This window comes from Chionomys nivalis, chromosome 4, assembly GCF_950005125.1.
Source record: "Chionomys nivalis chromosome 4, mChiNiv1.1, whole genome shotgun sequence".
NCBI classification, from domain to species: domain Eukaryota; kingdom Metazoa; phylum Chordata; class Mammalia; order Rodentia; family Cricetidae; genus Chionomys; species Chionomys nivalis.
Genome location: NC_080089.1, coordinates 19,840,097 through 19,864,689, shown reverse-complemented (window position 1 = coordinate 19,864,689; position 24,593 = coordinate 19,840,097). Strand labels below are relative to the sequence as shown.

At 39.7% G+C, this 24,593-nt stretch overlaps 1 protein-coding gene across 4 annotated transcripts; it reads left to right on the top strand.

The window, feature by feature from the left end:
* Nucleotides 1-704: 704 nt before the first annotated feature.
* LOC130872626 (zinc finger protein 883-like) lies at nucleotides 705-23,838 on the top strand. 4 transcript variants are annotated; one of them, XM_057766789.1, is made up of 7 exons: nucleotides 705-1,004; nucleotides 9,180-9,331; nucleotides 10,914-11,002; nucleotides 11,791-11,917; nucleotides 18,640-18,720; nucleotides 19,666-19,733; nucleotides 20,147-23,838. In XM_057766789.1, the coding sequence occupies exons 2-7, from the start codon at nucleotides 9,304-9,306 to the stop codon at nucleotides 21,971-21,973; spliced, it is 2,220 nt and encodes a 739-aa protein (XP_057622772.1). In that variant the 5' UTR covers nucleotides 705-1,004; nucleotides 9,180-9,303; the 3' UTR covers nucleotides 21,974-23,838. The 4 variants fall into 4 exon arrangements, with proteins under 4 accessions (XP_057622772.1, XP_057622774.1, XP_057622773.1 ...); XM_057766790.1 differs by lacking the exon at nucleotides 705-1,004 and adding an exon at nucleotides 1,015-1,119; XM_057766791.1 differs by lacking the exon at nucleotides 9,180-9,331.
* The last annotated feature ends 755 nt before the right edge of the window (nucleotides 23,839-24,593 follow it).

Sequence of the window (24,593 nt, the reverse complement as noted above, 5' to 3'; positions counted from 1 at the left end):
TCAGCCTAACCAGAGGACAAACAAGGCAGACCTCCTTTTCAGGCCTTCCTCTCATGTCCCTTTCCTCTCATTTCAGCTTTCTAGCCTGCCTAGATTAGGACTCTAGGAACACGGGCAGTCACTAGAAGAGTATTGTGACAGGAGAGACTGGAAGATGCTACACCAATATTAACATACAAAAGCAACCAGTTGGCAGAAAAAGACTTCCTTACTGGGTTTTACATAAGAAAAAAAGACCTCACATACTTACGGGAGGAGGCACTTTGCGTTTTTGAAATAAATGGACTTTACTTCTAACCACGTGTTCCTCGTCTAGTGCTGTGACTGGAGACACAAGTACCTGGATACTTGAATGAGTACACCGGGACTGAAACTCAGCCTCTAAGAGCAACTCCTGGCGGCCTGAGGGCTCTGACAGGTCCGGTGTCCAGGCATCCTCTCTTGGCCTGCCCGTCGCCTAAACAAGGCTAGTGAGCCTGGTTCTGCCGTCAGGCCAGCTGAGACTCTAAAGACTGTGATTTCCCTGCCTGAAGGGGCGTAAACTTGGTCTCCGGGTAAACTTGAGGCACCTGCAGCCTGAGACTGGGGTCGAAAGCGGAAGTGACATTAGTGGGTCTCTTACGCACAGATCTGGGTCGCGGAGTTCTTTTTCCGTCTCAGTGGCGTCAACCTGGGTTAGACCTTGGTGATGCCAAGAAAAAAAAAAGACGTCTTCCGAACCGCCTGAGCAGGAGCCGGAATCGCTCCTCCGGCCTGGAGCCGGAAGCGGAAGCGCTGTCGGTGTTACCCTCCATCTTTTCCGGCGCGAGCTTCGGGAGTTTGAGTTCCGTTGCTCCGCAAAGGTGGTGCCCGGTAGGCGGCCAGGGAGAGGCGGGCTTGGCCCACGGCGGCGGCGCTTCCTCGGCCTCTGCGGACCGCGAGCGCGACCCGTATCTCCGCCGCGCGGCTGGTTCCGTCCTGCGTCCTCAGGAACTGGCGGGTCCGGCACCTTCAGATGAGTGCAGGTGAGAGCTGTTGAGAGCGTTGGCACCCTGTATATTTACAGACAAATGTATCTTCAGAAATTCGGCGTCCTCTTCGCACGCCCCTTATTTGTCCCCAACGCTCACTTACATTTGGGTAAGAAGCCGCTTTCTTAGTTGTCTGTGTGTACTGAAAGCAGCAAAACAGTATTCAGTCATTCTGTCCATCTGAACTTCTTAGGCCCTGCCCACAGGAGTCAAAGGGTGGAGACTGTTGAAGTACTGGGATTGGTTTGCTTCTGAAGGAAAAAAAGCGTGTGTGTGTGAGTGAGCGAGCCGTGTTGATGCAAAAAAACAAAACAAAACAAAAACAAAAAACCAAAAAACCCAACAAAAACAAACCAAAAAACCTCTCACCTCAAAGGTAGTAAGAGTTGATTCTAAATCAAATAATGACCATGTCCCGAGAACATTTGTTGCCCCAAATAACATGTTCTAATGTAGAAGTGGTTCCATGATTTGTTTTTCTTTTATTTTTCTGCCAGTCAGGCTACACAGCAAGAGTAACACTGTAATCCCAAAGTAGATCAGGTTGGCCCGGAACAGAGTTTGTCCTGTCTTCTGAGTGCTAGGATTAAAAGCATAGGTGACTGCACCTGGCAATGTGAACTTTCTGTAGTTCTAGACCAAAAGTCATAAATCAAGGCATTGTGAAAACCATGGTGGAAACACCAGGTGAAAGATGGGTTATAGCCAGGCCATAATAGGTTGTTACCCTTTGGACTGGTGGAAGCTAGTGTTCTGCTAAGAATACAGATCAAAGGTTGTACCTGACATTTGAAATGATGTTACATCAGATACAGAGGTAGCATTAGATGGATTTTAAGGAGACTAAACGTAGTCCCAGATGACTTTTGCTCTAGATCTGTAACACTCATTGAGTTCTAATTAGCCTTATAGAATCTTTGATATAAGTGTGGCCTTTTTTTAAACTTCAGATTTCATCTGTTTCAAAGGAAATAGTTTGAAAATTGCAGGCTTGGTAATTGAACTTTAAGTGTCTGGTAATGCATCATAAAATAAGGAAATTAGGGACTGGGGAGATGGGTCAGTGGTTAAAGGCCCTTGCTGCTCTTACAGAGGACTCAGGTTCTATTGCCAGCACCCATATGGAAGCTCACAACCATCAATAACTCCAGTCTTAGGTGATCTAACCCCCTCTTCTGACCTCTTTGGGCACCAGGCACATTCATAGTTCACAGACATACATGCAACCAAAATACATAAAACACATGAATCTAAAAAATAATAAAAAGATTAAAATGTCATTAACGTGTGGTCTTTATGGAAAAAGATTCTCCATATTGTTCAAAAATATGCTTTTGGTTGTTCTTGGTTCTAAGACATCATCAAAGGTAGTTTTGTCTCTCTAAGATTTATTTTATTATTTATTTATATGCATTTATCTGTGGGCTTATATGTGTAAGTGTGTGTGGGTACCTGAAGAAACCAGAAGAGGGATCCCCTGGAACTGGAGTTAGTTATTTGTAAGCCTGCTCCTTTCAAAGAGCCATCTCTCTCATTCCCTTTGAAGGTTTATAGTATTGAAAGTGATTATGTCCTTAAGGCTCTCTGTGTTTAGAGCAATGGTTATAGTTATTCTGTTGTATTGTTTTGAAACACTCCCTCATTCTTTCAGAAAGTTGTGTACTGTGTGATATTGTGTTTTTTTTATTTTGTAGTGCAAGTGTTTGAATTCATAGCCTTGTACATATGAGGCAACTCCTGTACCACCAATGTACATCCCTCTGGACACATTTAAATGTTTTGTTCATTTCTTGTATACATGAATAGTTGGTTATGGCAAAGTGACACAATCCAGCCTATAGCCATTCTTAGAGAGCTTGTAACAATTGGAAAAGCTTAATATTAACCAAGGAAATAAATATGTAACTGTAAATTGATGAGGACTCATAAGGGGCAATGTTTTTCCTGTCTTTGTATGCAAATAGGCCAAATGAATAAAAGAATGATGATTTAATTCAAAATACTAGATGTTGGAGTTAGTCATACTGGGAGGGAAGGGAGTGGAAGACAGTGATCCCACCTTACTCCCAAAATATTAGTAGGTATTGGGGCTATCTATTTTAGTGTGTCATCTGAGTCTCCTTGGAAAGGTTGTTATTGTTAGACCAGGATAGGTGGAGGGAACATGAAAATAAAAGAAAGAAGAGACCAACTTTAATAGAAGCACATTGCTATTGTCCTTTACTACAGAAATGGAGACTGTGTGTCAAGGTGCAGGGGACTTGGGGTTTTGGAGGGCAGAGAAAAGATGGAAATTTTATCTGTATGTTGTTCTTTGTTGTCTCAGAGCTAAGACATGCCTGCAAATTTTTTTTTCATATGTTGTCATGTTTCTCTTGGCTCCTGACCGATGTTCTTATCAGTGTTGGCTGTCTTTTCAGACATGTTTTCTTGTTAGTATGCAGAGTTCACCCTTTACTTTAGGTCATTTACTCTTTAGTGTATTGTTATGCTGTGTTCCTGATGAAGGTGGTCTCATTGAGCTCTTGCTTGCAATGATAATGCTTGATGACAGGTAGCTTGGAAAATGTATATTATTTCCCTTTGGAGGTGGAAGCAAACTCCAGCTGAGAGGCTGTTGAAATAAGCATAGAACATGTTGGGAGAGCACTGCACAATTGATTGGAGTCCAGTAATTGCTAGGTATTGAATGGATGGAATCAGCAATTTCTTCAAGAGTGTTGCTTCTGGGGGCTAGGTGGTGGTACCACCAAGTTAGAGTTATAGGAAGCCATTAATAGATTCCCTTTATGTTTGGATTTTAGCAAGCAAAGCTGGCCAAAGATGTAGAAACAATAGAGATAATCACCCTCATAGAATGGTTTCTCGTATAAAATTTAACCCTGGAGTCCCTATTTTATCATATTTTCTGTTAGATGTTTTAACTAGGGACCTGTGCTGCCATTTTACCAAGCCAGGAAGTGGGAATGTCTTTGATTTTATTTTATGTCCAATATGGAATGTTTTTCTATAATGCAGGCTATGACTGTGGGAAATCTAAGCAAGGATAGAGTTCAAGTAGAATATGTCTGTTGTTTTCTTCTGTGTTTATTCATTTGCTTGATACTTTTGGGGTATACTTAATTTTAGTGGTCTCCCCAGGCATGCTATAATCTGAAAACAAGATTGACTGAACTCATACATTTTTTGTTAAGTGGTATATTTTAGCAAGAGTTAAAATTTAAACACATCTCTGTTCCCTTAGTTTAAAACAACAAAGTAACCTGAGTCAAGTGGCAATGTATAAGACTTGACACATAAAAGTACCATGCTAAAACTCACTAGCTTTAAATTATTATCAAATGAAGAACTTGAAATTGAGAATAGTGTTGTTCTTCTTGGTGTTGATTGTGTCTTTCTAGATTGGGAGTTTAAGTAGGCCATTTAGGTGTTTAGGTAAATACCAAGGAGAAAGGAAAGAATTGTTGGTACCTAAAGACCTAGAAATACAAGTAATTTTATTTATTTTATTATTTAGTAACTGATTTTATTTGCTAGTTTTTTCTTTATGCATAGGAATTATGCATTTTGGTGTATGATGTAGTATTTTAGAAGCATTTTGTCCAATATATAATGAACAGATGAAGGTAATTAGCTTGCTTACAACCTCAGACATTTTTGTGTTAGGAACATTGAAAATCCTTTCCATATTAGCTGTCTTTTTTTGGAAGTATTTTATTTTTATTTTTTTTTTTAATATGAGTGTTTTGCCTGTAGTTGTACCATTTCAAGTCAGAAGAGTAGTTGTGAGCCCACATATGAATTCTGAGATCTAAACCTCAGTATAGAATGAATAATAAAAACCCAGAGACAGATATTGGGGTTCAGCCTGAAGATCAGAAAAGCAAAACAATTAGACACTGCCTCTTAATCTCTACCTCAGTCCGAAATGGACGATCCTGTGTCAGGAGCCATTTTCCAGGGATGATGGCGGGGACCATTGTCCTGGGGATGTTTGCAGAGAGCCCTACACCCCAACTGTATTGAGAACTGTTTGTTGGCAGAGCCCACCCCACACCCAACTATCTTGAGAGCTATCTGTTAGCGGAACCTGCCCCACATTCCAACTATCTAGAGAACTGTTTGTGGTTGGAATCACAAAAGGAAAGATTCCGCCTGCATAGAGAACTAGGTGTGTCGACTCCTGACCGAGGACTCGTGACCTCCTGACCAACACTTGTGTCCTCGTCACTGACTCGTGACCAAGTGTCGGCTCGTGACCATTGCTGCAAGATCCCTTCCTGCCCTGGCCATGCCCCTGCCCCCATCCCAACCCAAATTCTTCATCCAGGGGCTATATAAGCCACAACCATTACGCTAATAAACGGAGGCTTTGACAACAGGTCTTTCTTGCTTGGCCTCCTTCCTCTCTCCCGCCCATGTCTTTTCAGATAGCACCTCTTCGGGACCCTGGAATAACTGACCTGCCAGGCGGGTTACAACCTTAGACTAACTGACCCGCCAGGGCGGGTTACAATCCTGTCTCCATGAATCTTCAAACTGAGACTGAGCGTGAGATCTGTCTCCTCCTGTTTCATATTCCTGTCTAGTGCTGGGATAAGTTGTTTCTGTCATTTCTCACATTTTTTGGAAGTTGATTGCTTGTACTTCTTAACTGCTTACTCAATTAATATCATTTCCTTCCCAGGTCTCTGAGGTAGTTGAAGACCAGATAGTTATAGTGAAAGTTTTCCATGTTTACCAGATGCAGAAAAAAAAAATGTGAGAAATGACAGAAACAACTGGTTGCCTGGACAGTCATCCAGAGTTCTTCTGTAATGTTGGGGTATCCATCCTCAGTCTGATCTTCAGGCAAGCTTTATTTATTAAAACACAAATACTATGCAACTATACCTCAGTCTTCTCTCTGCAAGAACAGCAAGCACTTTGAACTGCCAAGTCATTTCTTCAGCCCCTATTAGTTGTTTTGGAATCTTTGATTAATGGTTGTCAAACAGTTTCTCTGCAGTGTTGCAGAACATTAGGTTTTATTCTTCCTATTCAACTGCACCCTTGTAGCAGTTCTTTTAAAAGAGATATTCCTGTGAAAATAAGAAAAGGAATAGGGTGCTAGTCTTATTATACTGAGAGTATGGGCCATCCTAGGGAGAGATTCCTCTGGGATGCCAGGCCCATCTCCTTCCTTATTTTGTCTTTTCTGCCGGAGAAAGATCCTGGACTAAAAGCCTAGAAGAGAACAGAACAAAACAAAACCACAGTGAGAGAAGAGACCAGACTCCTGCTGGCTTTACAGTGCACGTAGCAGATTGAGCGATAATAATGAGAGCTCTAAACCCATTCATCCTTTCTTCCTTCCTCCTGCCCTCCCTCCCTCCCACTCTCTCGTGCTCCCTCCCTTCCTTTTCAGTGCTGGGGACAAAACCCAGGTCTTTGAATATGCTGAGTTAGTGTCCCACTTCTGAGCTGTACTCTACACTGTTCCTAGTAACTTTGATATTGGGTCTTGAGGTATTAGAGTTGAAAATACAGGGTAATTGAATATAGTGTATATAAGAATATTTTGTTATAAATAAGTTATATATATATGTTTAAATATACATATAAAAATAAAAGTTCCATAATAGAATCTCATTCTAAATAGAAAATTTGCATATTAAATTTGTGTGTAATAAAAGGAACTCAGGAGGCTGAGGCAAGGGATCACTTCTTCCAGCTTGGGCAACATAGTATTGAAATCCCTCTCCCTCATAGAAATCCACTTGCTTCTGCCTCCCGAGTGCTGGGATTAAAGGCACATGCTGTTGTTCTTAAAATGCTCACGGAACAGCAGCGAGCTCTGGCGGATCCCCAGCGGGGTGGGCGGGTGCAGAGTCCAGTGGCGAGCGGGCGCGTGGGTAGGGACACGTGACAGACAGATAGTGTAAATCATAGCTGAGCCTTTATTACTGAGAGGAGAGAGAGAGGGACACACACACACACACACACACACACACACACACACACGTGCGCAAGCCAAGGGAACAGGAAGAGAGGAGAGGGAGATGGCAGCGCCAAGGTCAGAGGTAATGGAAGTGGGCGTGGCTTGTCTCCCAAAGACACAGGAAACCACAACACATGCCATCATGCCTGGCTCATCCTATCAAATTAAAACATGTGTCTCTTAAATAGTCACAGTACCTATTACCCTAAAATACCCCAAATACATGCTCAGCATAATAAGAAATAAGGTATGAATAAAATTGACTCTTCTTTTTCTTTCTTTCTTTCTCTCTTTCTTTTTTTCTTTTTTGGCCCATGCTGGCCTTGAACTTACTGTCCTCTGCTGCCTCAGCTTTTAGCGTTATAAAGTCAGTTTTTGTCATTTACAAACCGACTTGATATGTAGGTGCTAGAGAGATGACTCTGGTCAAGTACTTACTGCAGGTTTTCCAGAGGACCTGGGTTTGGTTCCTAGTGCCACGTGGTGACTCTGTATCAGGAACACCCCACTCCACCCCCAGCTCACCCTGAGAAGTCACTTCACACAAAGAAAAAATCTTTTGTAGGAGGCCACTTGTTTGTTTCCGACTGCCCGTACTCAAAATAATCACACAGAAACTGTATTAATTAAATCACTGCTTGGCCTATTAGCTCTAGCTTCATTTTGGCTAGCTCTTACATCTTAATTTAACCTATTTCTATTAATCTGTGTATCACCACGTGGCTGTGACTTACTGGCAAGGTTCTGGCTCATCTGTTCCTGGCGGTGGCTACATGGCTTCTCCTTGACTTTGTCTTCTTTCTGCCAGCATTCAGTTTAGTTTTCCCCACCTACTTCTATTCTTCCCTTCCAGACCTAAGACAGATTCTTTATTAACCAATGGTATTCACAGCATAGCTAGGGGAATCCCACATCATCTATCTGTTATAAATAACAAAAAAATAAGTCAAATGCCTTGTATCTCTAGAGACTAACAATTCTTTCTTTTCTCCTTGGTATTTAACTGATAAGACAGACATCTAAATGGCCTACATACTTTCCCACTCTACACAGACCTTACCTAACTTTCTCATCTCTAAGTTTGGAAGTAGCCCTGTATAGTTTTTCTAGTGTTTTTAGTCTATTTCTGTAGTGCTTTATTTTCTGTTAGAGTTTCCTAACCTTTCCCCTTTTCCTGAAATAGCACCCTCTCTACTTGTCCTAGTTTTGAAAACAAGTCCTTTTCTAAGGAATGTCTTCCTCTCATTGAGAAGTGCTATTTTCCAGATGAGAATTGAGGGTCAAAGTGCTTAAAGCTTTAGTTCATCTCTAAGTTGAAGATTGGAACAATTGCATGTTCTTTTTTCTTTTTGAGTCTTGTTTGTTTGTTATATGACCCATTTATAAATTTATTTATTGAGTTTGTGTTACTGGATTGTGTACAGACAGCATGAGTAGAGGTCAGAGGATAACTTTCAAGAGTTAATTTTCTCCTTCTACCAAATGGATCCCAGAGATTGCACTCAGATATCATGCCTAGCAGTAAGCACTTTTACCTGCTGAGTTATTTTGCTGGTTCTGAATCTAGATGTTTTTGTTCATCAAAAAATTTGTTTGTTTTGTGTATGAGTGTTTTACCTGCATGTGTGTGCACTATTTGTGTGTCTGGTGCCTGTGGAGGTCCGAAGAAGATAACCAGAGTTATGGATGGTTGTGAGCCACCATGTGGATGCTGGGAACTGAACCCAGGTCCTCTGCAAGAGTTACAAGGACTCTATCCACTGAACCATCTTCCCAGCCCCCTTGAATCTAGATTTTTAAACATAAATGCTACTAATGATAGGAGCCCTTGATGCCTTAGGATAATTAATTTTTAAGTTTTTATTTATGTCTATGAGTGTGTTTGTCTGTGTGTCTGTGTGAGTGTATTCCATGTGTATGAAGGTACCCACAGAGGAAATAGAGGGTGATTGTATCACCTGGAGCTGGAGTTACAGGTGGTTGTGATCAATCCAACATGGGTGCTGAAAACTGAACTCAGATCCTCTGGAAGATCAGAAAGTGCTCTTAACTGCTCAGCCATCTTTCCAGCTGATGTGTTATCATTCTTAGTGGCTTTTGCTCATATCACCATCAGAAAGAGAAAGAGCTAATTATGATGCTTGATTATTGGTAGATAAGGTTTTCTGATGAATGATCCGTGTCTTCAGGAATGCAAGTCACCATGTAAAAAGAGGAAAGATCACCACTGGCCCCTTATATGTATAAATTGCCTAGACGTGTCCTTCAAATTCTGGAAGAGAGTGTTCCAGTGTATTTCACCATCATCCTTTCATGATGGAAGCCATCAGTTTGTCCCACGGTAAGTCTAGCTCATGCGTTATGTGCTTTTCGCACAGATAGAATAGGTGCTGGTGTTCTGATTACTGCCAGGTCAGAGATGCATCTGTGCTTTGAACACTAAGTCACCCAATGACATGTGGGTGCTGCCTGTAGTGTTGTTTGAAAAGGTCGTAGAACTTTCAGGTAGAGCTTTGCTGGAAAAAGTAGCTCAGTATTGGGTGGGTCTTGAGGTTTTTTTTAGCCTAGTCCTATTTCCTGTTCATTCTCTGTTTCCTGACTGCTGATGCAATGTAACCAGCCGGCTTCCTACTCCTGCTGCCATGCCTTCTGTAGAAAGAGATCATCTTGGCCACTCAAGTGAACTGCCCAGATGTGTCTTTCAGTTTCTGGAAGATAAGTGTTCCAGTATATTCTAAGGGTTATATCCTCTTCAACTATAAGCCAAAATAAACTCTTCCTTAAGTTGCTTCTTTTTATTTTTTTTATTTATTTTTATTTATTTTTTTTTTGATTTTCAAGACAGGGTTTCTCCGTAGCTTTTGGTTCCTGTCCTGGAACTAGCTCTTCTAGACCAGGCTGGCCTCGAACTCACAGAGATCTGCCTGCCTCTGCCTCCTGAGTGCTGGGATTAAAGGCATGCGTCACCACCGCCCGGCTTTCTTTTTATTTTTTTTATTTTTTTATTTTTTATTTTTTTTGGTTTTTTTGAGACAGGGTTTCTCTGTAGCTTTGGTGCCTGTCCCGGAACTAGCTCTTTTAGACCAGGCTGGCCTCGAACTCACAGAGATCCGCCTGCCTCTGCCTCCTGAGTACTGGGATTAAAGGCATGCGCCACCACCACCCGGCTTTCTTTTTATTTTTTAAAAGATTTTTTTTCTTTTATTTTTTTACCTGTGTTTTGCCTCCATGTGTGTCTATGGACCACATTTGTGCGTGGTGCCTGTGGATGTCATAAAAGGGCATTAGATCTTCTGAAGCTGGAGATATGGATCGTTGTGAATTACTGTGTAGGTGCTGAACATAGATCCTCTGTAAGAGCAACAAGTGCTCTTAATAACTGAACCATCTTTTCAGCCCCCAAAGTTGTTTCTTGTTGGGTATTTTTTTTTTTTATCATAGCAACAAGAAAAATAATTAATACAGATGACTGAAGTTGGCAAGGGTTGCTGAAGCCTGTTTTATAAGCCAGTTTGCTGATAATGAGTGCCACTTGATTTATCCATGAGTCCCTTCACCCATGTGCAGGTAATAGGCCCTGTTTCTAGGACCTATTGTTTTTTACCTGTAAAATAAGACCGATATACTTGTCATGGGCAATGTGGTTACCATTCCTTTTTTTTCTGAGGATGACTACTCTGGTACTGTGTGGCAGCCCCGTGTGTCTATGAAATGAGATGCAATAAGATGAGTTGTGTGTGTCTGTGTGCGTGTGTGTGTATGTGTGAGAGAGAGAGGGAGAGAGACAGAGACAGAGAGACAGAGAGCTTGAGAGATTGATTTCCTGTGTTGGAATATATGGGAATTTTGAACTAGGATAGGATGACATCCATGTTTGTAAATGTGAGAATTATGGATAACTTTGCTTTCTTTTTTCCTATTAGGTTTATTTTCTAGGGACCCAAGCTACTTTCATCGTGAAAAGACAGAGATGGACAGGATAGTATCCGACTGCCTGACAAGTAGTTACCAGGTGTGACTAAACTATATCCTGCCATTAGACCCATAAGGCTGACACATTTCCATGTAGGCAGAGATTTTTCTCCAGAGTTTCTGGGAGGAAATAAAACCTTATTCAAGGACTGAGTGACTAGTTGTATTTCTTCATGACTATGTTCTCTTAAATTGTAAGCCAGAATAGATCCTTTCTTCCTGAAATTGCTTCATGTCATATATTTTATCATGTTAGTGAGAAAACTAAGCTTTTATACTGGTTTAGGATTACTGTGAATATCATCCCAGTGTTTCAGTAATTTGTGATTAATCTTTACCCATGACACTGCTTATGTATTTTTGATTTTATTGTGTTCTGACAGTTGATAAAGAGGATGAATGTTCCCCTTTCTGAAAGATTTTATTCACCTATCCTCATTTGTCAAGTGTATGTAGTGCATTTAACACATTTAAATAGAAGGAAGTAAATGAGATGGGTGAGGTAATGGGATGTGTCAATAAAGACATAAGGGTGGAGTCTAGGCACAATGGTGTATGTCTTTATCCCTAGCACTGGGTCAGTAAAGGTGAGAAAATAGAGAGTTTAGGGTCAGCCAATCTGGCCAACCTGTCTTTAAAATTAAGATATAAAAGTGAAAATTAATAGTAGTGAGATAGATATAAAGAGTGCCTGGGGCTATTCACTAAACTCTTGCATAGACTGCTGGAGAACTCCCAACTCTTTGTAATTGAGTTTCCCATCTTCAATTTCCTGTGAACTTGGATGGAGATGTTAGTTGGCTAAAATCCAAGTGTGTGTGATTGTAGGAGTTAGTGACCTTTGAGGATGTGGCTATAGACTTCACCCAGGAAGAATGGACTTTATTGGACACAAAACAAAGGAACCTTTACAGAGAGGTGATGCTGGAGAACTACCAGAACCTGGCCACATTAGGTGAGGTTCCCCTCATTCCATAGACTCTTATAGAACAAAATATGTGTATTTTTATAATTACATTTTGTTATTTTATGGTGTGTGTGTGTGTGTGTGTGTGTGTGTGCATAGTCCACGAGTGGAGTTCAGAGGACAGCTTTTGGGAGTCATCTCCTATCATGTGGATTCTAGGGATGGAACTTAGGTTGTCAGAATTGGCACCAAGCACCTTTAGCTGCGAGCTATCATACCTATGAATTTTCTGTTTTTTAGAATAGGTTATGCAGCTCTAAGGACAGTTAAAAATAACAGAAGAATAGAAAAATAACACCTTTAATCCCAGTACTAGGGAGGCAGAGGCAAGAGGTTCTCTGTGTATTTGATTTCAGCCTGGTCTAGATATTGAACTCCAGAACAGCCAGCCAGCGCTACATAGACTCTATCTGAAAAAGAAAACAAAGCAAAAGACAGGAGAGAGAGAGAGAGAGAGAGAGAGAGAGAGAGAGAGAGAGAGAGAGAGAGAGAGGAGAAACAGGCCTCTAACTCTGCCCTATTGTATTTTAACCAATTGTGGTTTTAAAGACAGTCCTAAAATCACCAATATTGTTCTTCTGCTCTACTAAAAAGACCTTTTAAGACTATCTTTGACAACTGAATCAAGAATACTGATCATCTCTGTTTTAATGGTCCCTCCATGTGATTTTGATATACTTAAATATTTAACCACTAGTGTAATCTTTTTCTCTATAATAACAAGAATTGTGTGGATTTGGTGGCACGTGCCTTTTATCCTAGTACTCCAAGAAATCGAGACAGGCATATTTCCTTCTTCTTCTTCTTGTTGTTCTTGTTCTTGTTGTTCTTCTTCTTTCTTCTTCTTCTTCTTCTTCTTCTTCTTCTTCTTCTTCTTCTTCTTCTTCTTCTTCTTCTTCTTCTTCTTCTTCTTCTTCTTCTTCTTTCTCTTTTTTTTTAATTTTTAAAAACAATCTGATTTCCAATTTCCAAAGTGGTTGCACAAGTTTGCATTCCCACCAGCAATGAATGAGTGTACCCCTTTCTCCACAACCTCTCCAGCAAAGGCTATCATTGGTGTTTTTGATTTTAGCCATTCTGACAGGTGTAAGATGGTATCTCAAAGTTGCTTTAATTTGCATTTCCCTGATCGCTAAGGAGGTTGAGCATGACCTTAAGTGTCTTTTGGCCATTTGAAATTCTTCTGTTGAGAATTCTCTGTTCAGTTCAGTGCCCCATTTTTTAATTGGGTTAATTACCAATTTAACGTGTAGTTTCTTGAGTTCTTTATATATTTTGGAGATCAGACCTTTGTCTGTTGCAGGGTTGGTGAAGATCTTCTCCCAGTCAGTGGGTTGCCTTTTTGTCTTAGTGACAGTGTCCTTTGCTTTACAGAAGCTTCTCATTTTCAGGAGGTCCCATTTATTCAATGTTGCCCTTAATGTCTGTGCTGCTGGGGTTATATGTAGGAAGTGGTCTCCTGTGCCCATATGTTGTAGGGTACTTCCCATTTTCTCTTCTATCAGCTTCAGTGTGTTCAGACTGATATTGAGGTCTTTAATCCATTTGGACTTGAGTTTTGTACATGGTGATAGATATGGATCTATTTTTATTCTTCTACAGGTTGACAACCAGTTCTGCCAGCACCATTTGTTAAAGATGCTCTCTTTCTTCCATTGTATACTTTTAGCTCCTTTATCAAAAATGAGGTGTTCATAGGTTTGTGGGTTAAAATCCGGGTCTTCTACTCGGTTCCATTGATCTACTTCTCTGTTTTTATGCCAGTACCAAGGGTGTTTTCAATATTGAAGCTCTGTAATAGAGTTTGAAGTCAGTGATGGTAATGCCTCCAGACGTTCCTTTATTGTATAAGATTGTTTTGGCTATCCTGGGTTTTTTGTTTTTCCATATAAAGTTGATTATTGACCTCTCATGGTCTGTGAAGAATTTTGATGGGATTTTGATGGGGATTGCATTGAATCTATAGATTGCTTTTGGTAGAATTGCCATTTTTACTATGTTGATCCTCCCAATCCAAGAGCAAGGGAGATCCTTCCATTTTCTGGTATCCTCCTCAATTTCTTTCTTCAAAGACTTAAAGTTCTTGTCAAATCGATCTTTCACTTCCTTGGTCGGAGTTACTCCAAGATATTTTATGTTGTTTGTGGCTATCGTGAAAGGTGATGCTTCTCTGATTTCCCTCTCTGCTTCCTTATCCTTAGTGCATAGGAAGGCAACTGATTTTTTTGGAGTTGATCTTGTATCCTGTCACATCACTAAAGGAGTTTATCAGCTGTAGGAGATCTTCTGTACAGTTTTTGGGGTCGCTTATGTATACTATCATATCATCTGCAAATAACGACAGTTTAACTTCTTTTCCAATTCGAATCCCCTTGATCCCCTCATGTTGTCTTATTGCTATTGCTAGAACTTCAAAACTATATTGAAGAGGTGTGGAGAGAGTAGACAGCCTTGTCGTGTTCCTGATTTTAGTGGGATGGCTTTGAGTATCTCTCCATTTAATTTGATGTTAGCTGTCGGCTTGCTGTAAATAGCTTTTATTATATTTAGATATTACCCTTGTATCCCTAATCTCTTCAAGACCTTTATCATAAAGGGATGTTGAATTTTGTCAAATGCTTTTTCAGCATCTAATGAAATGATCGTATGGTTTTTTTTCTTTCAGTTTATTTATATGATGGATTACATTAATAGATTTGCGTATGTTAAACCAGCCCTGTATCTCTGGAATGAAGCCTACTTGATCATAATGGATAATTTTTCTAATGTGTTCTTGGATTCGGTTTGCCAGTATTTTACTGAGAATTTTTGCGTCAATGTTCATGAGTGAGATAGGCCTGTAATTCTCTTTCTTGGTTGGGTCTTTGTATGGTTTTGGTATCAGGGTAACTGTAGCTTCATAAAAGGAATTTGGCAATGACTCTTCTGTTTCTATATTGTGAAATACATTAAGGAGCATAGGTATTAGCTCTTCTTGGAAGTTCTGGTAGAATTCTGCATTGAAACCATCTGGTCCTGGGCTTTTTTTGGAAGGGAGATTTTTGATAACAGTTTCTAATTCTTTGCAACTAACAGGTCTATTTAGATCGTTCACCTGGTCTTGGTTTAACTTTGGTATATGGTACTTATCTAAAAAGATGTCCATTTCTTTTGCATTTTCCAGTTTTGTGGCATACAGGCTTTTGTAGTAAGATCTAGTGATTCTCTGAATTTCTTCTGTGTCTGTAGTTATGTCCCCCTTTTCATTTCTGATCTTATTAATTTGCGTGTTCTCTCTCTACCGTTTGATTAGTTTGGATAGGGGTTTGTTGATCTTGTTGATTTTTCTCCAAGAACCAACTTTTTGTTTCATTGATTCTTTGAATTGTTTTCTGTGTTTCTATATTGTTGATTTTAGTCCTCAGTTTGATTATTTCCATTCTTCTACTCCTCCTAGGTGAGTCTGCTTCTTTTTTTTTCTAGAGCTTTCAGGTGTGCTGTTAAGTCTCCAATGTGTGCTTTCTCCGTTTTCTTTAAGTGGGCACTTAGTGCTATGAACTTTCCTCTTAGCATTGCTTTCATAGTGTCCCATAGGTTTGAGTATGTTGTCTCTTTATTTTCATTAAATTCAAGGAAGACTTTAATTTCTTTCTTAATTTCTTCCTTGACCCAGGTGTGGTTCAGCAGTTGACTGTTCAGTTTCCATGTGTTTGTCAGCTTTCTGGGGGTAGCCTCATTGTTTAATTCTAACTTTAATCCATGGTGATCCGATAAAACACATGTGGTCACTAAAAATTTTTGTATCTGTGGATGTTTGCTTTGTTACCGAGTATGTGGTCAATTTTCGAGAAGGTTCCATGAGCTGCAGAGAAGAGCTATATTCTTTCTTATTTGGGTGGAATGTCCTATAGATGTCTGTTAAGTCCATTTGATTCATTACCTCCATTAATTCTGTTATTTCTCTGTTAGGTTTCTGTCTGATTGACCTGTCCCTTGGTGAGGGAGGTGTGTTGAAGTCTCCTAATATTAGTGTGTGAGGTTTGATGTCTGCCTTGAGTTCTAGTAATGTTTCTTTTACATAAGTGGGTGCTTTTATATTAGGGGCATATATATTCAGGATTGAGATTTCATCTTGATAAATTGTTCCTGTTATGAGTATAAAATGACCATCTCTATCTCTTCTGATTGATTTTAGTTTGAAGTCAGATTTGTTAGAAATTAGTATGGCCACACCCGCTTGTTTCTTAGGTCCATTTGCTTGAAAAACATTTTCCCAACCCTTTACTCTGAGTAGATGTCTATCTTTGTGGTTGAGATGTGTTTCTTGTAAACAGCAGAATGTTGGATCCTGTTTTCGTATCCAATCTCTTAGCCTGTGCCTTTTTATATGTGAATTGAGTCCATTGATATTAAGTGATAATAATGATCAGTGGTTGTGTACTCCGGTTATTCTTTTGTTTTTGGTAATAGAGTTTGTGTGTTTCCCTTCTTTGATTTGTGCTGGTAAAGGGTCACTAGTTGTCTGAGTTATTATAGGCAGTGTTGGCAATGTTGGATTCATTGGGTTGTGATTTTCCTTCTATTACTTTCTGTAAGGCTGGATTTGTGGCTACGTATTGTTTAAATTTGTTCTTATCTTGGAATATTTTGGTTTCTTCATTGATAGTGAACGATAGCTTGGCTGGGTATAGTAGTCTGGGCTTGCATCCATGGTCTCTTAGTTTCTGCAGTACCTCTATCCAGGACCTTCTGGCTTTCATGGTTTCCATAGAGAAGTCCGGTGTAAGTCTGGTAGGTTTACTTTTATAAGTAACTTGATCTTTTTCCTTTGCAGCTCTTAATATTCTTTCTTTATTCTGTATGTTTTGTGTTTTGATTATTATATGGCGAGGGGATTTTTTTTTTGATCCAGTCTATTTGGTGTTCTGTATGCTTCTTGAATATTCATAGGAATATCTTTCTTTATGTTGGGAAAGTTTTCTTCCATAATTTTGTTAAATAAATTTTCTGGGCCTTTGAGCTGTAATTCTTCTTCTTCTCTCCCTATTATTCTTAGGTCTGGTCTTTTTATGGTGTCCCATATTTCCTGAATATTTTGTGATGAGAATTTGTTGGATTTGCTGTTTTCTTTGATGAGTGCGTTTATTTTCTCATTGGTGTCTTCAGAGTCTGACATTCTTTCTTCTATCTCTTGTATTCTATTAGTTATGCTTGTTTCTATAGTCTCTGTTGCCCTAGATTTTCCATATCCAGTCGGCCCTCGGTTTGTGTTTTCTTCCTTGTCTCCATTTCAGTTTTCAATTCTTGAACTGTTTCCATTACCTGTTTGATTGTTTTTTCTTGGTTTCTCAGGGTATCATTTACGTATTTATTCATTTCTTCAAATTTTTTGTTATACTTCTTATCCATTTCTATAAGGGCATTTTTTACATGCTGTTTAAGGGACTCTATCACTTTCATAATGTCAATTTTTTCCCCTTCTTCTGGATTAGGGTGTTCAAGACCTGGTGTTTTCATGTTGTTTTTCAGGTTGGTGGAGGAATTCTTGCCTTGGCACCTGCCCATCTCTTCCTTCAAATGCTATCCTATGGATGTTATGCAACAGGATCAGGTTCCCTTGGTGGCCAGGAACCTCGTTAACAAAGGGCCTACCTTGCTGCAGACAGGCTATTGAAGCAAAGCAATTCCCGCCGGCCCCTTTGCCTTCAGCATCCTGTCCCAGCGCCCAAACAGGCTAAGCTGGCAGATCCCATGGCCCCCCAGAAGGGAGGAAGAAGGGAGGAGGTTCCTGGGTGCAAACTGGGATGGGTTAGGGAGAGAGAGGCCCCAGCAGAGGGGAGCAGCCCCTGCTGAAAGACCAGGGAGTGAAGAGGGTCGAGGAGTGTCCTTGCTCTGTTTCTGGGCTCCTGCCGCAGGTCAAGAGCACACTCACCAACCACTCTGATGGGTCCCCCAGCACAGGATCCGGTTCCTTTGGTGGCCAGGAACCCTGCTAAGATAGGGCCTATCTTGCTGCAGACAGGCTATTGAAGCAAAGTACTTCCTGCTGGCCCCTTTGCCCTCAGCACCCGTCCCTGTTTAGTGTTTTTTTTTTTTTAAATTTCCACCTCCTCCCCTCCTCCCACTTCCCTCCCCTCCCCCCACTCCCCTTTCCCCTCCCTCTCCAGTCCAAGGAGCAGTCAGGGTTCCCTATCCTATGGGAAGTTCAAGGTCCTCCCCACTCCTCCCAGGTCCAGGAAGGTGAATATCCAAACAGACTGACAGGCATATTTCTATAAGTTCACAGCTAATCTGGTCCTCAAAGTTTTAGGCCAATTAGAGCGACACAGTGAAGAAACCTGTCTCAAATTTTTCTTTCACTTTCTTTTCAATTTGGTTAATATTAGTGCTTAAAAATGTCTACAGTTATTCTTTGTCACAGTGCACATCTAAAAGTCAATACACAATTTGTGGGAGTCAGTTCTTTCCTTCTACCATGTCCTAGACAAGTAAATCAGGTAGTCATACTTAGTGTCCAACATTTTTACCTGGGGAACTTGTCCCACTGGTTCAATATTAGTGTTTCTGTCTTATCCTTGTAACCATCACTTTAGGCTTTAAGGGGTGTGTACACAGTGGGGTCTTTAGCAGCATTTCATTGTTGTTATTGGAACCGTTGTTTCTAAGTCATGGAAAGGTATATCCTTTCTTGCTTGATCTGCTTTCATGAATGTGTCTTTCTTTTCGTATAGGATGTCAGCTCATCAAACCCATCTCAAGCTCTTGTTTGGAGACAGAAGAGTTTGGAGTAATCGACAGAGGAGTTCACCAAGGTAAATGGGAGTTCAGTCCACTTGGAATACAGTAGCAACACCCCACCCCACCCCAATTCTGTGGATGGCGTGGTAAGCTAAGCAAGTGCTCTACCAACAAGTGAAAGCTTCAATCAGGAGGCTGAGGCTATTGGACTTGAGAGTTTTAGGAGATCTTTATATCTCTAAACTCTATTACTTCCATCTCTGTAGACTTTTTTACAATCTCAATAGTCCAGATCTTTCCTTCTTTTCTCCCTGTTTACCAGTGCATTTAAATTTCAGAGTAAGTAAATTACTCATTTTTAAATTTCAACTGCCTATTTTCTTTGTATTTTATGTTTATATTATTATCACTATCATCATTATTATTGACTACTGGATTCAGGGCCTCTTTTAAAAATATTTATTATTGTTGTTTTAATTTTTTTTTTTTTGAGATAAAGTTTGGAGACTATCCTGGAGCTCACTCTGTGAGCTTGAACTCACAGAGAACCACCTGCCACTGCTTCTCAAGTGCTGGGATTAAAAGTGTGTGCCACCATTGCCCAGCTGTTGTTTTTGTTATGTGTATGACTATGGGCCTGTGCCATAAGCATACATATGCCTGTGGTGGCCAGAAGAAGGTATTAGGTCTCCTGGAATGGAGTCACAAGTAATTGTGAACTGTCTGATATGGTTGCTGGGGACTGAATCTGAGTGTTTTATTTATTTATTTTTGAATAAGAACAGCAAGTGTTCGTAGCCTCTGAGCCATCTCTCTGGCCTTTCGGAGCCCTTTTATTCTGACATGGACCTGAATCCCAGCCTGTAAAACATTAGACCTAGCCAAATTGCTAACATTTAACATAACTTTGTTTTTAACTTGCTTAATATAAAAACAAATTGATATGAGTTGTATAACTGTTAATGTTTCTTTTTCACTGTGGATGCACTTACATGTTTTTTGTTGTTGTTTAACTTCAGAATGGGCTATGCGACTTAACACCAGAGGGACAACGTTTCAGTTAAAAATGTCAAATGAGACACAGCTGGTAAGAGTCACAAGAGCTAGTCCATGTTTTCGTCATTGAGATATGCTAGGTATTTCATGTAAATTTCATCAAAATCCTTCAAAAGAAAGAAGTATTAGAGAGAAATAGCCTATATTCATAGAGTCTAGAAGGATGTTCTAATCCTAGTTTGAAACTTGAGTTCCCATAAACACATATTCCTACTTATAGATATTGGACTTTTAAAACAATTTTATGAAAACACAGGAAACCTTTCAGAATTAGAATAGATGGCATAAGATCCTTGCAATAGGATTTTTAAATTTACATTAAGTCATATACATGTAATTATGGGAAACATTATCATCATCATCATCATGTTCTTATCTTAGATGAGTAAGATATACTAATAAATTTGAAAAAGTTTTAGTATCTTATTTCCTTTTAATCAACAGTCAAATAGCTATGATGGAAAGGAGCTCTGTGACTTTAAGCCACCTGGAGAAATCATCAAAGAGCCTTCATGTAGTCCGGCACACATAGGTATTGAAAACAGAGGAAACATTTATGATTGTGTTCAGCATGGACAAGCCTTTCCTGTGCACCCTGACGAAGCCTCTTCTGCAGACAAAGGTCCTGAGTTAAGCCAGTGTGGAAAAGACACCAGTCTGGCTGCAAGTGCTGCTTACCAAACAACATGTAAACCAGCCAAAGTCCTCAAATCTAGTGAATTTCAGCAAGCCCTTAAGACATGTGAAGGCAGACTCTTTAAATGGGCACAGTGTGGTGATGCTTTTAACCCACCTATGAGCCATGCTGGGAATGGGCAAACATGCACTGGAAAAAAACCCTATGAATGTAAGGAATGTGGGAAAAGTTTTAAATATTCTGCCAACCTTAATATTCATAGGCGTACCCACACTGGTGAAAAACCTTATGAATGTAAGGAGTGTGGAAAAACCTTTTCTAGGTGTTACCCACTAACTCAGCACTTAAAAACTCACACTGAAGAGAAACCCTTTGAATGTAAGGTTTGTGGAAAATGCTTTAGAAATGCCTCATGCCTTAATGATCACTTTCGGGTTCACACTGGAATAAAGCCCTATAAATGTAAGGACTGTGGCAAAGCCTTCACGGGGCGCTCTGGTCTTAGTAAACATTTACCAACACACACTGGAGAGAAGCCTTATGAGTGTAAGGAATGTGGGAAAGCCTTCACGTCAACCTCAGGCCTTATTAAACATATGAAAAGTCACATGGGGGAGAGACCCTTTGAGTGTGACCACTGCGGCAAAGCTTTTGCTTCTTCCTCAACCCTTATTACACATTTGAGAACACACACTGGAGAGAAGCCCTTTGAGTGTAAAGTTTGTGGGAAAGCGTTTACATGTTCTTCTTACCTTCATATTCACATGCGGACTCACACTGGAGAGAAGCCCTATGTATGTAAAGAATGTGGCAGAGCCTTCACTGAGCGCACAAGCCTTACTAAGCATTTACGAACACACACTGGAGAAAATCCCTTTGAGTGCAATGTGTGTGGAAAAGCATTTGCATGTTCTTCCTACCTTCATAATCACATGCGAACTCATACTGGAGAGAAACCTTACATGTGTAAGGAATGTGGGAAAGCCTTCGCTGTTTCTTCACATCTAAGTAAACATGTAAGGATCCACACAGGAGAGAAACCCCATAAGTGTGAGGAATGTGGGAAAGCTTTCACTGTGCGTTCTGGTCTCACAAAACATATACGAACTCACACTGGGGAGAAGCCCTATAACTGTAAAGAATGTGGGAAAGCCTTTACTACATCTTCAGGCCTCCTCGAACATATAAGAAGTCACACAGGAGAGAAACCGTATGAATGTGACCAGTGTGGGAAGGCCTTTGCTTCTTCCTCCTATCTTATTGCACACCTGAGAATTCATACTGGAGAGAAGCCCTTTGAGTGTAATGTGTGTGGGAAAGCGTTTACATGTTCCTCCTACCTTCACATTCACATGCGAACGCACACTGGAGAGAAGCCCTATGGATGTAAGGAGTGTGGGAAAGCTTTTGCTGTTTACTCACATCTCAGTAAACATGTACGAGTTCACAGTGGAGAGAAGGCCTATAAATGTAAAGGTTACGGAATAGCTTTCAGTAGTTCTCATCTTACAGAACACATGGAAACCCTAGAGATAAATTCTTTGATTGGAAGGAATGGAGAGACTGCTTTAGAAAGTTCTGTTACTTTAGGAGTACATTCAAATTCACAGTGGAAAGAAAGTTTATCAGTATAAGCCATTTGTAAAGTGATTATTTATATAATATTTGACTTCAAAGATATGAAACAATTGAAGTTGCATAGATGCCTTGTGAACTGAAAAGAGTGGGAAGTCATCAGAATGCTCAAAATCCAGTTCACATGAGCCCACTTTGAAGCTAGCTATACAATGTCAGAAAGATGGAAAGCCTTCACTGTGTCATGGATTTTTTTTTTTATAAGTCTGGTAGAGAAACTCTTGATACAATGTGGAAAATTGTATTTCTGCTCAGTGCTTTGATTACCTACAGTACTACAGTGGAGGACTTTGGGAAAGTAAGAAATGTTAGAAAGTAATTATTTACATTAGTTATCAACATTCAGTAAGCGTGAAAATTGCTTCTATGTCTTAAGACCTTGTATACTAGCAGAAACTTGGCTTTCTTGATAGTTTTATAAATTTGTTTTGACCATTTTTTGCATTTTCAATACTTGAGATATTTTAATATTTTCACTTAATGACTTCCCAGTGTTAATATTGATTCAAGATGTACAAAATTCTGTGGAATATATGTATATAAAGCAATTATCAGGATAATTAAAATGTGATGTAGTAATTTTGGTATTATGAAGCACTTTTTACTGCCTTAGAAAATCCAGGTGGTTCTGGTCATCATATTGTGTTTAAATACAAATAAAAGTGGTTCAAAGAAAAAAAAAAAGAAAATCCAGGTGGAGAACATTGTTAATTATATTCATCAGCTGCACTCTTAAGTTACCTTTCTTGTAACTGAAAGTATATAACCTTTAACAATAACTCATAAACATTAACTCTTAGCTCTTGATAACCACAACTACAATTTTCTTCTGTTTGACTATATCCCCTTCTTTTAAAGACAGGATCTCACTATGTAGTTCTGACTGTCCTGGAATTCACTATGTGAACCAGCCTGGCCTTGAACTCACAGAGATCGTCTGCCTCTCAAGTGCTAGGTTTAAATGCATACACCACCTCACCCAGCTACACTCCGTATTTGAATATGATAATGTATTTTTAATTTTTGTGCCTGGTTTATTTTCATAACAAAATGTCTTTAGTTTTATCCCTGTTATCTTGCATGAAAGAATTTTTTAAAAAGAGGGTAGACAGTCTACTTTTTATGCACACTCAAAATTTTTGTATGTATGTATATATGTGATGTGTTTGTATGCATCTGTTTTTATGAATGTAGGCTCTACAATGTACATGTAGAGGTCAGGAAAACTTTGGATTTCATGCTAGACTTCCACCTTAAGACAGAGTCAATTTCTCATCTCCCCAGCCCCTATGAAAGTTTCTTTACACAAAGGAACATTTAGGTCATTTCCATACTGTATTGTTGGAAACAAATTGAACTGCTACACTGAACATAGATTACAGATATCTCTGTAAGCATTTCTTGAGTGTATGCCCATAATTAGTTTGTTGGATTATTTAGTTGGTGTATATATAGTTTTATGAGGAGCTTCAATACCGTTTTCCAGATAGCTCTACTAGTTTTTATTCTATTCAAAATGATAATTTATGTAAACATTTTTTTAACATTTTTATCTTTATTATTTAGATGCCTTTTATTTCTCTTACTCAATTGGCTCAACTTACAGAATTATGATGGATATAAGTTCCAAGCAGGGATACTGTTGTTCTTGATTTTAAAGGAAAAGCTCTGGAGTTTTCACTGAGTGTGTTGACTGCCACTGACTTTTCATACATATATAGTCACTGATAAATTTGTGTACATCCTCTATATATTAAATTTGTTGAGAGTATTATGAAAGAGTATTGACTTTTTAAGTGCTGTTTATTTTGTAATTTTCTCTATTGTGATTTATTTATTCTATTATGTGATGTGTGACACTTGATTATTGCATATAATAAATAAATGTTGCATTATAGGTGTGAATCAAAACCACAGTGTATGATCCTTGTATATTGGTGCTTTAAATGGAATGATTAAATTCATCTGTCAAAAGACAGACTTAGACTGAAAGATGACTTACTAGTTAAAGGCACTTAGCATCAAGCCTGACAATTTAAGTTTGATTCCCATAAAACACAGAACTGACTCCTGTGGGTTATCCTCTGTCCTCTACATTTGTGACACATGAGCACAAATACAAAATAAATAAATGTGAAAATAAAAGGCATAAGCCCCCACAAACCTGCAAGCAGGTGAGATACCTGCCATCAGGCTGCACCCCCATCACTGCTGCCCACCGGAGGTTTGTCTCACCAAGATCCACTCTGCTGCCCAACCCCAAGAACCCGAACACACTCCTTGTAGCCAACCCTTCCCTGCAACCCAGCAAACTACAGAAGCACAGGCGCAAACCACACCAGTTGGAAAAACAGCAGACTACATAGACATAGGTGCAAACCACACCAGTTGGAAGAGCCAGCACAGGCAAAACGCGCATCAATTGGAAATAAAGATGTGTAAACACCGGTGTAAGAATACATTCAACACAGTTGTATGGCTGGGGCAGACCGAGGCACCAGGATTTATCTCTACTGCATGTACTGGCTTTTGGGGATTCTATTCTCTTTGGATGTTTCCTTGCTCAGCCTAGATGTAGGAAGGGCCTTGGACCATCCACAAAGCAATGTGCCTTACTGT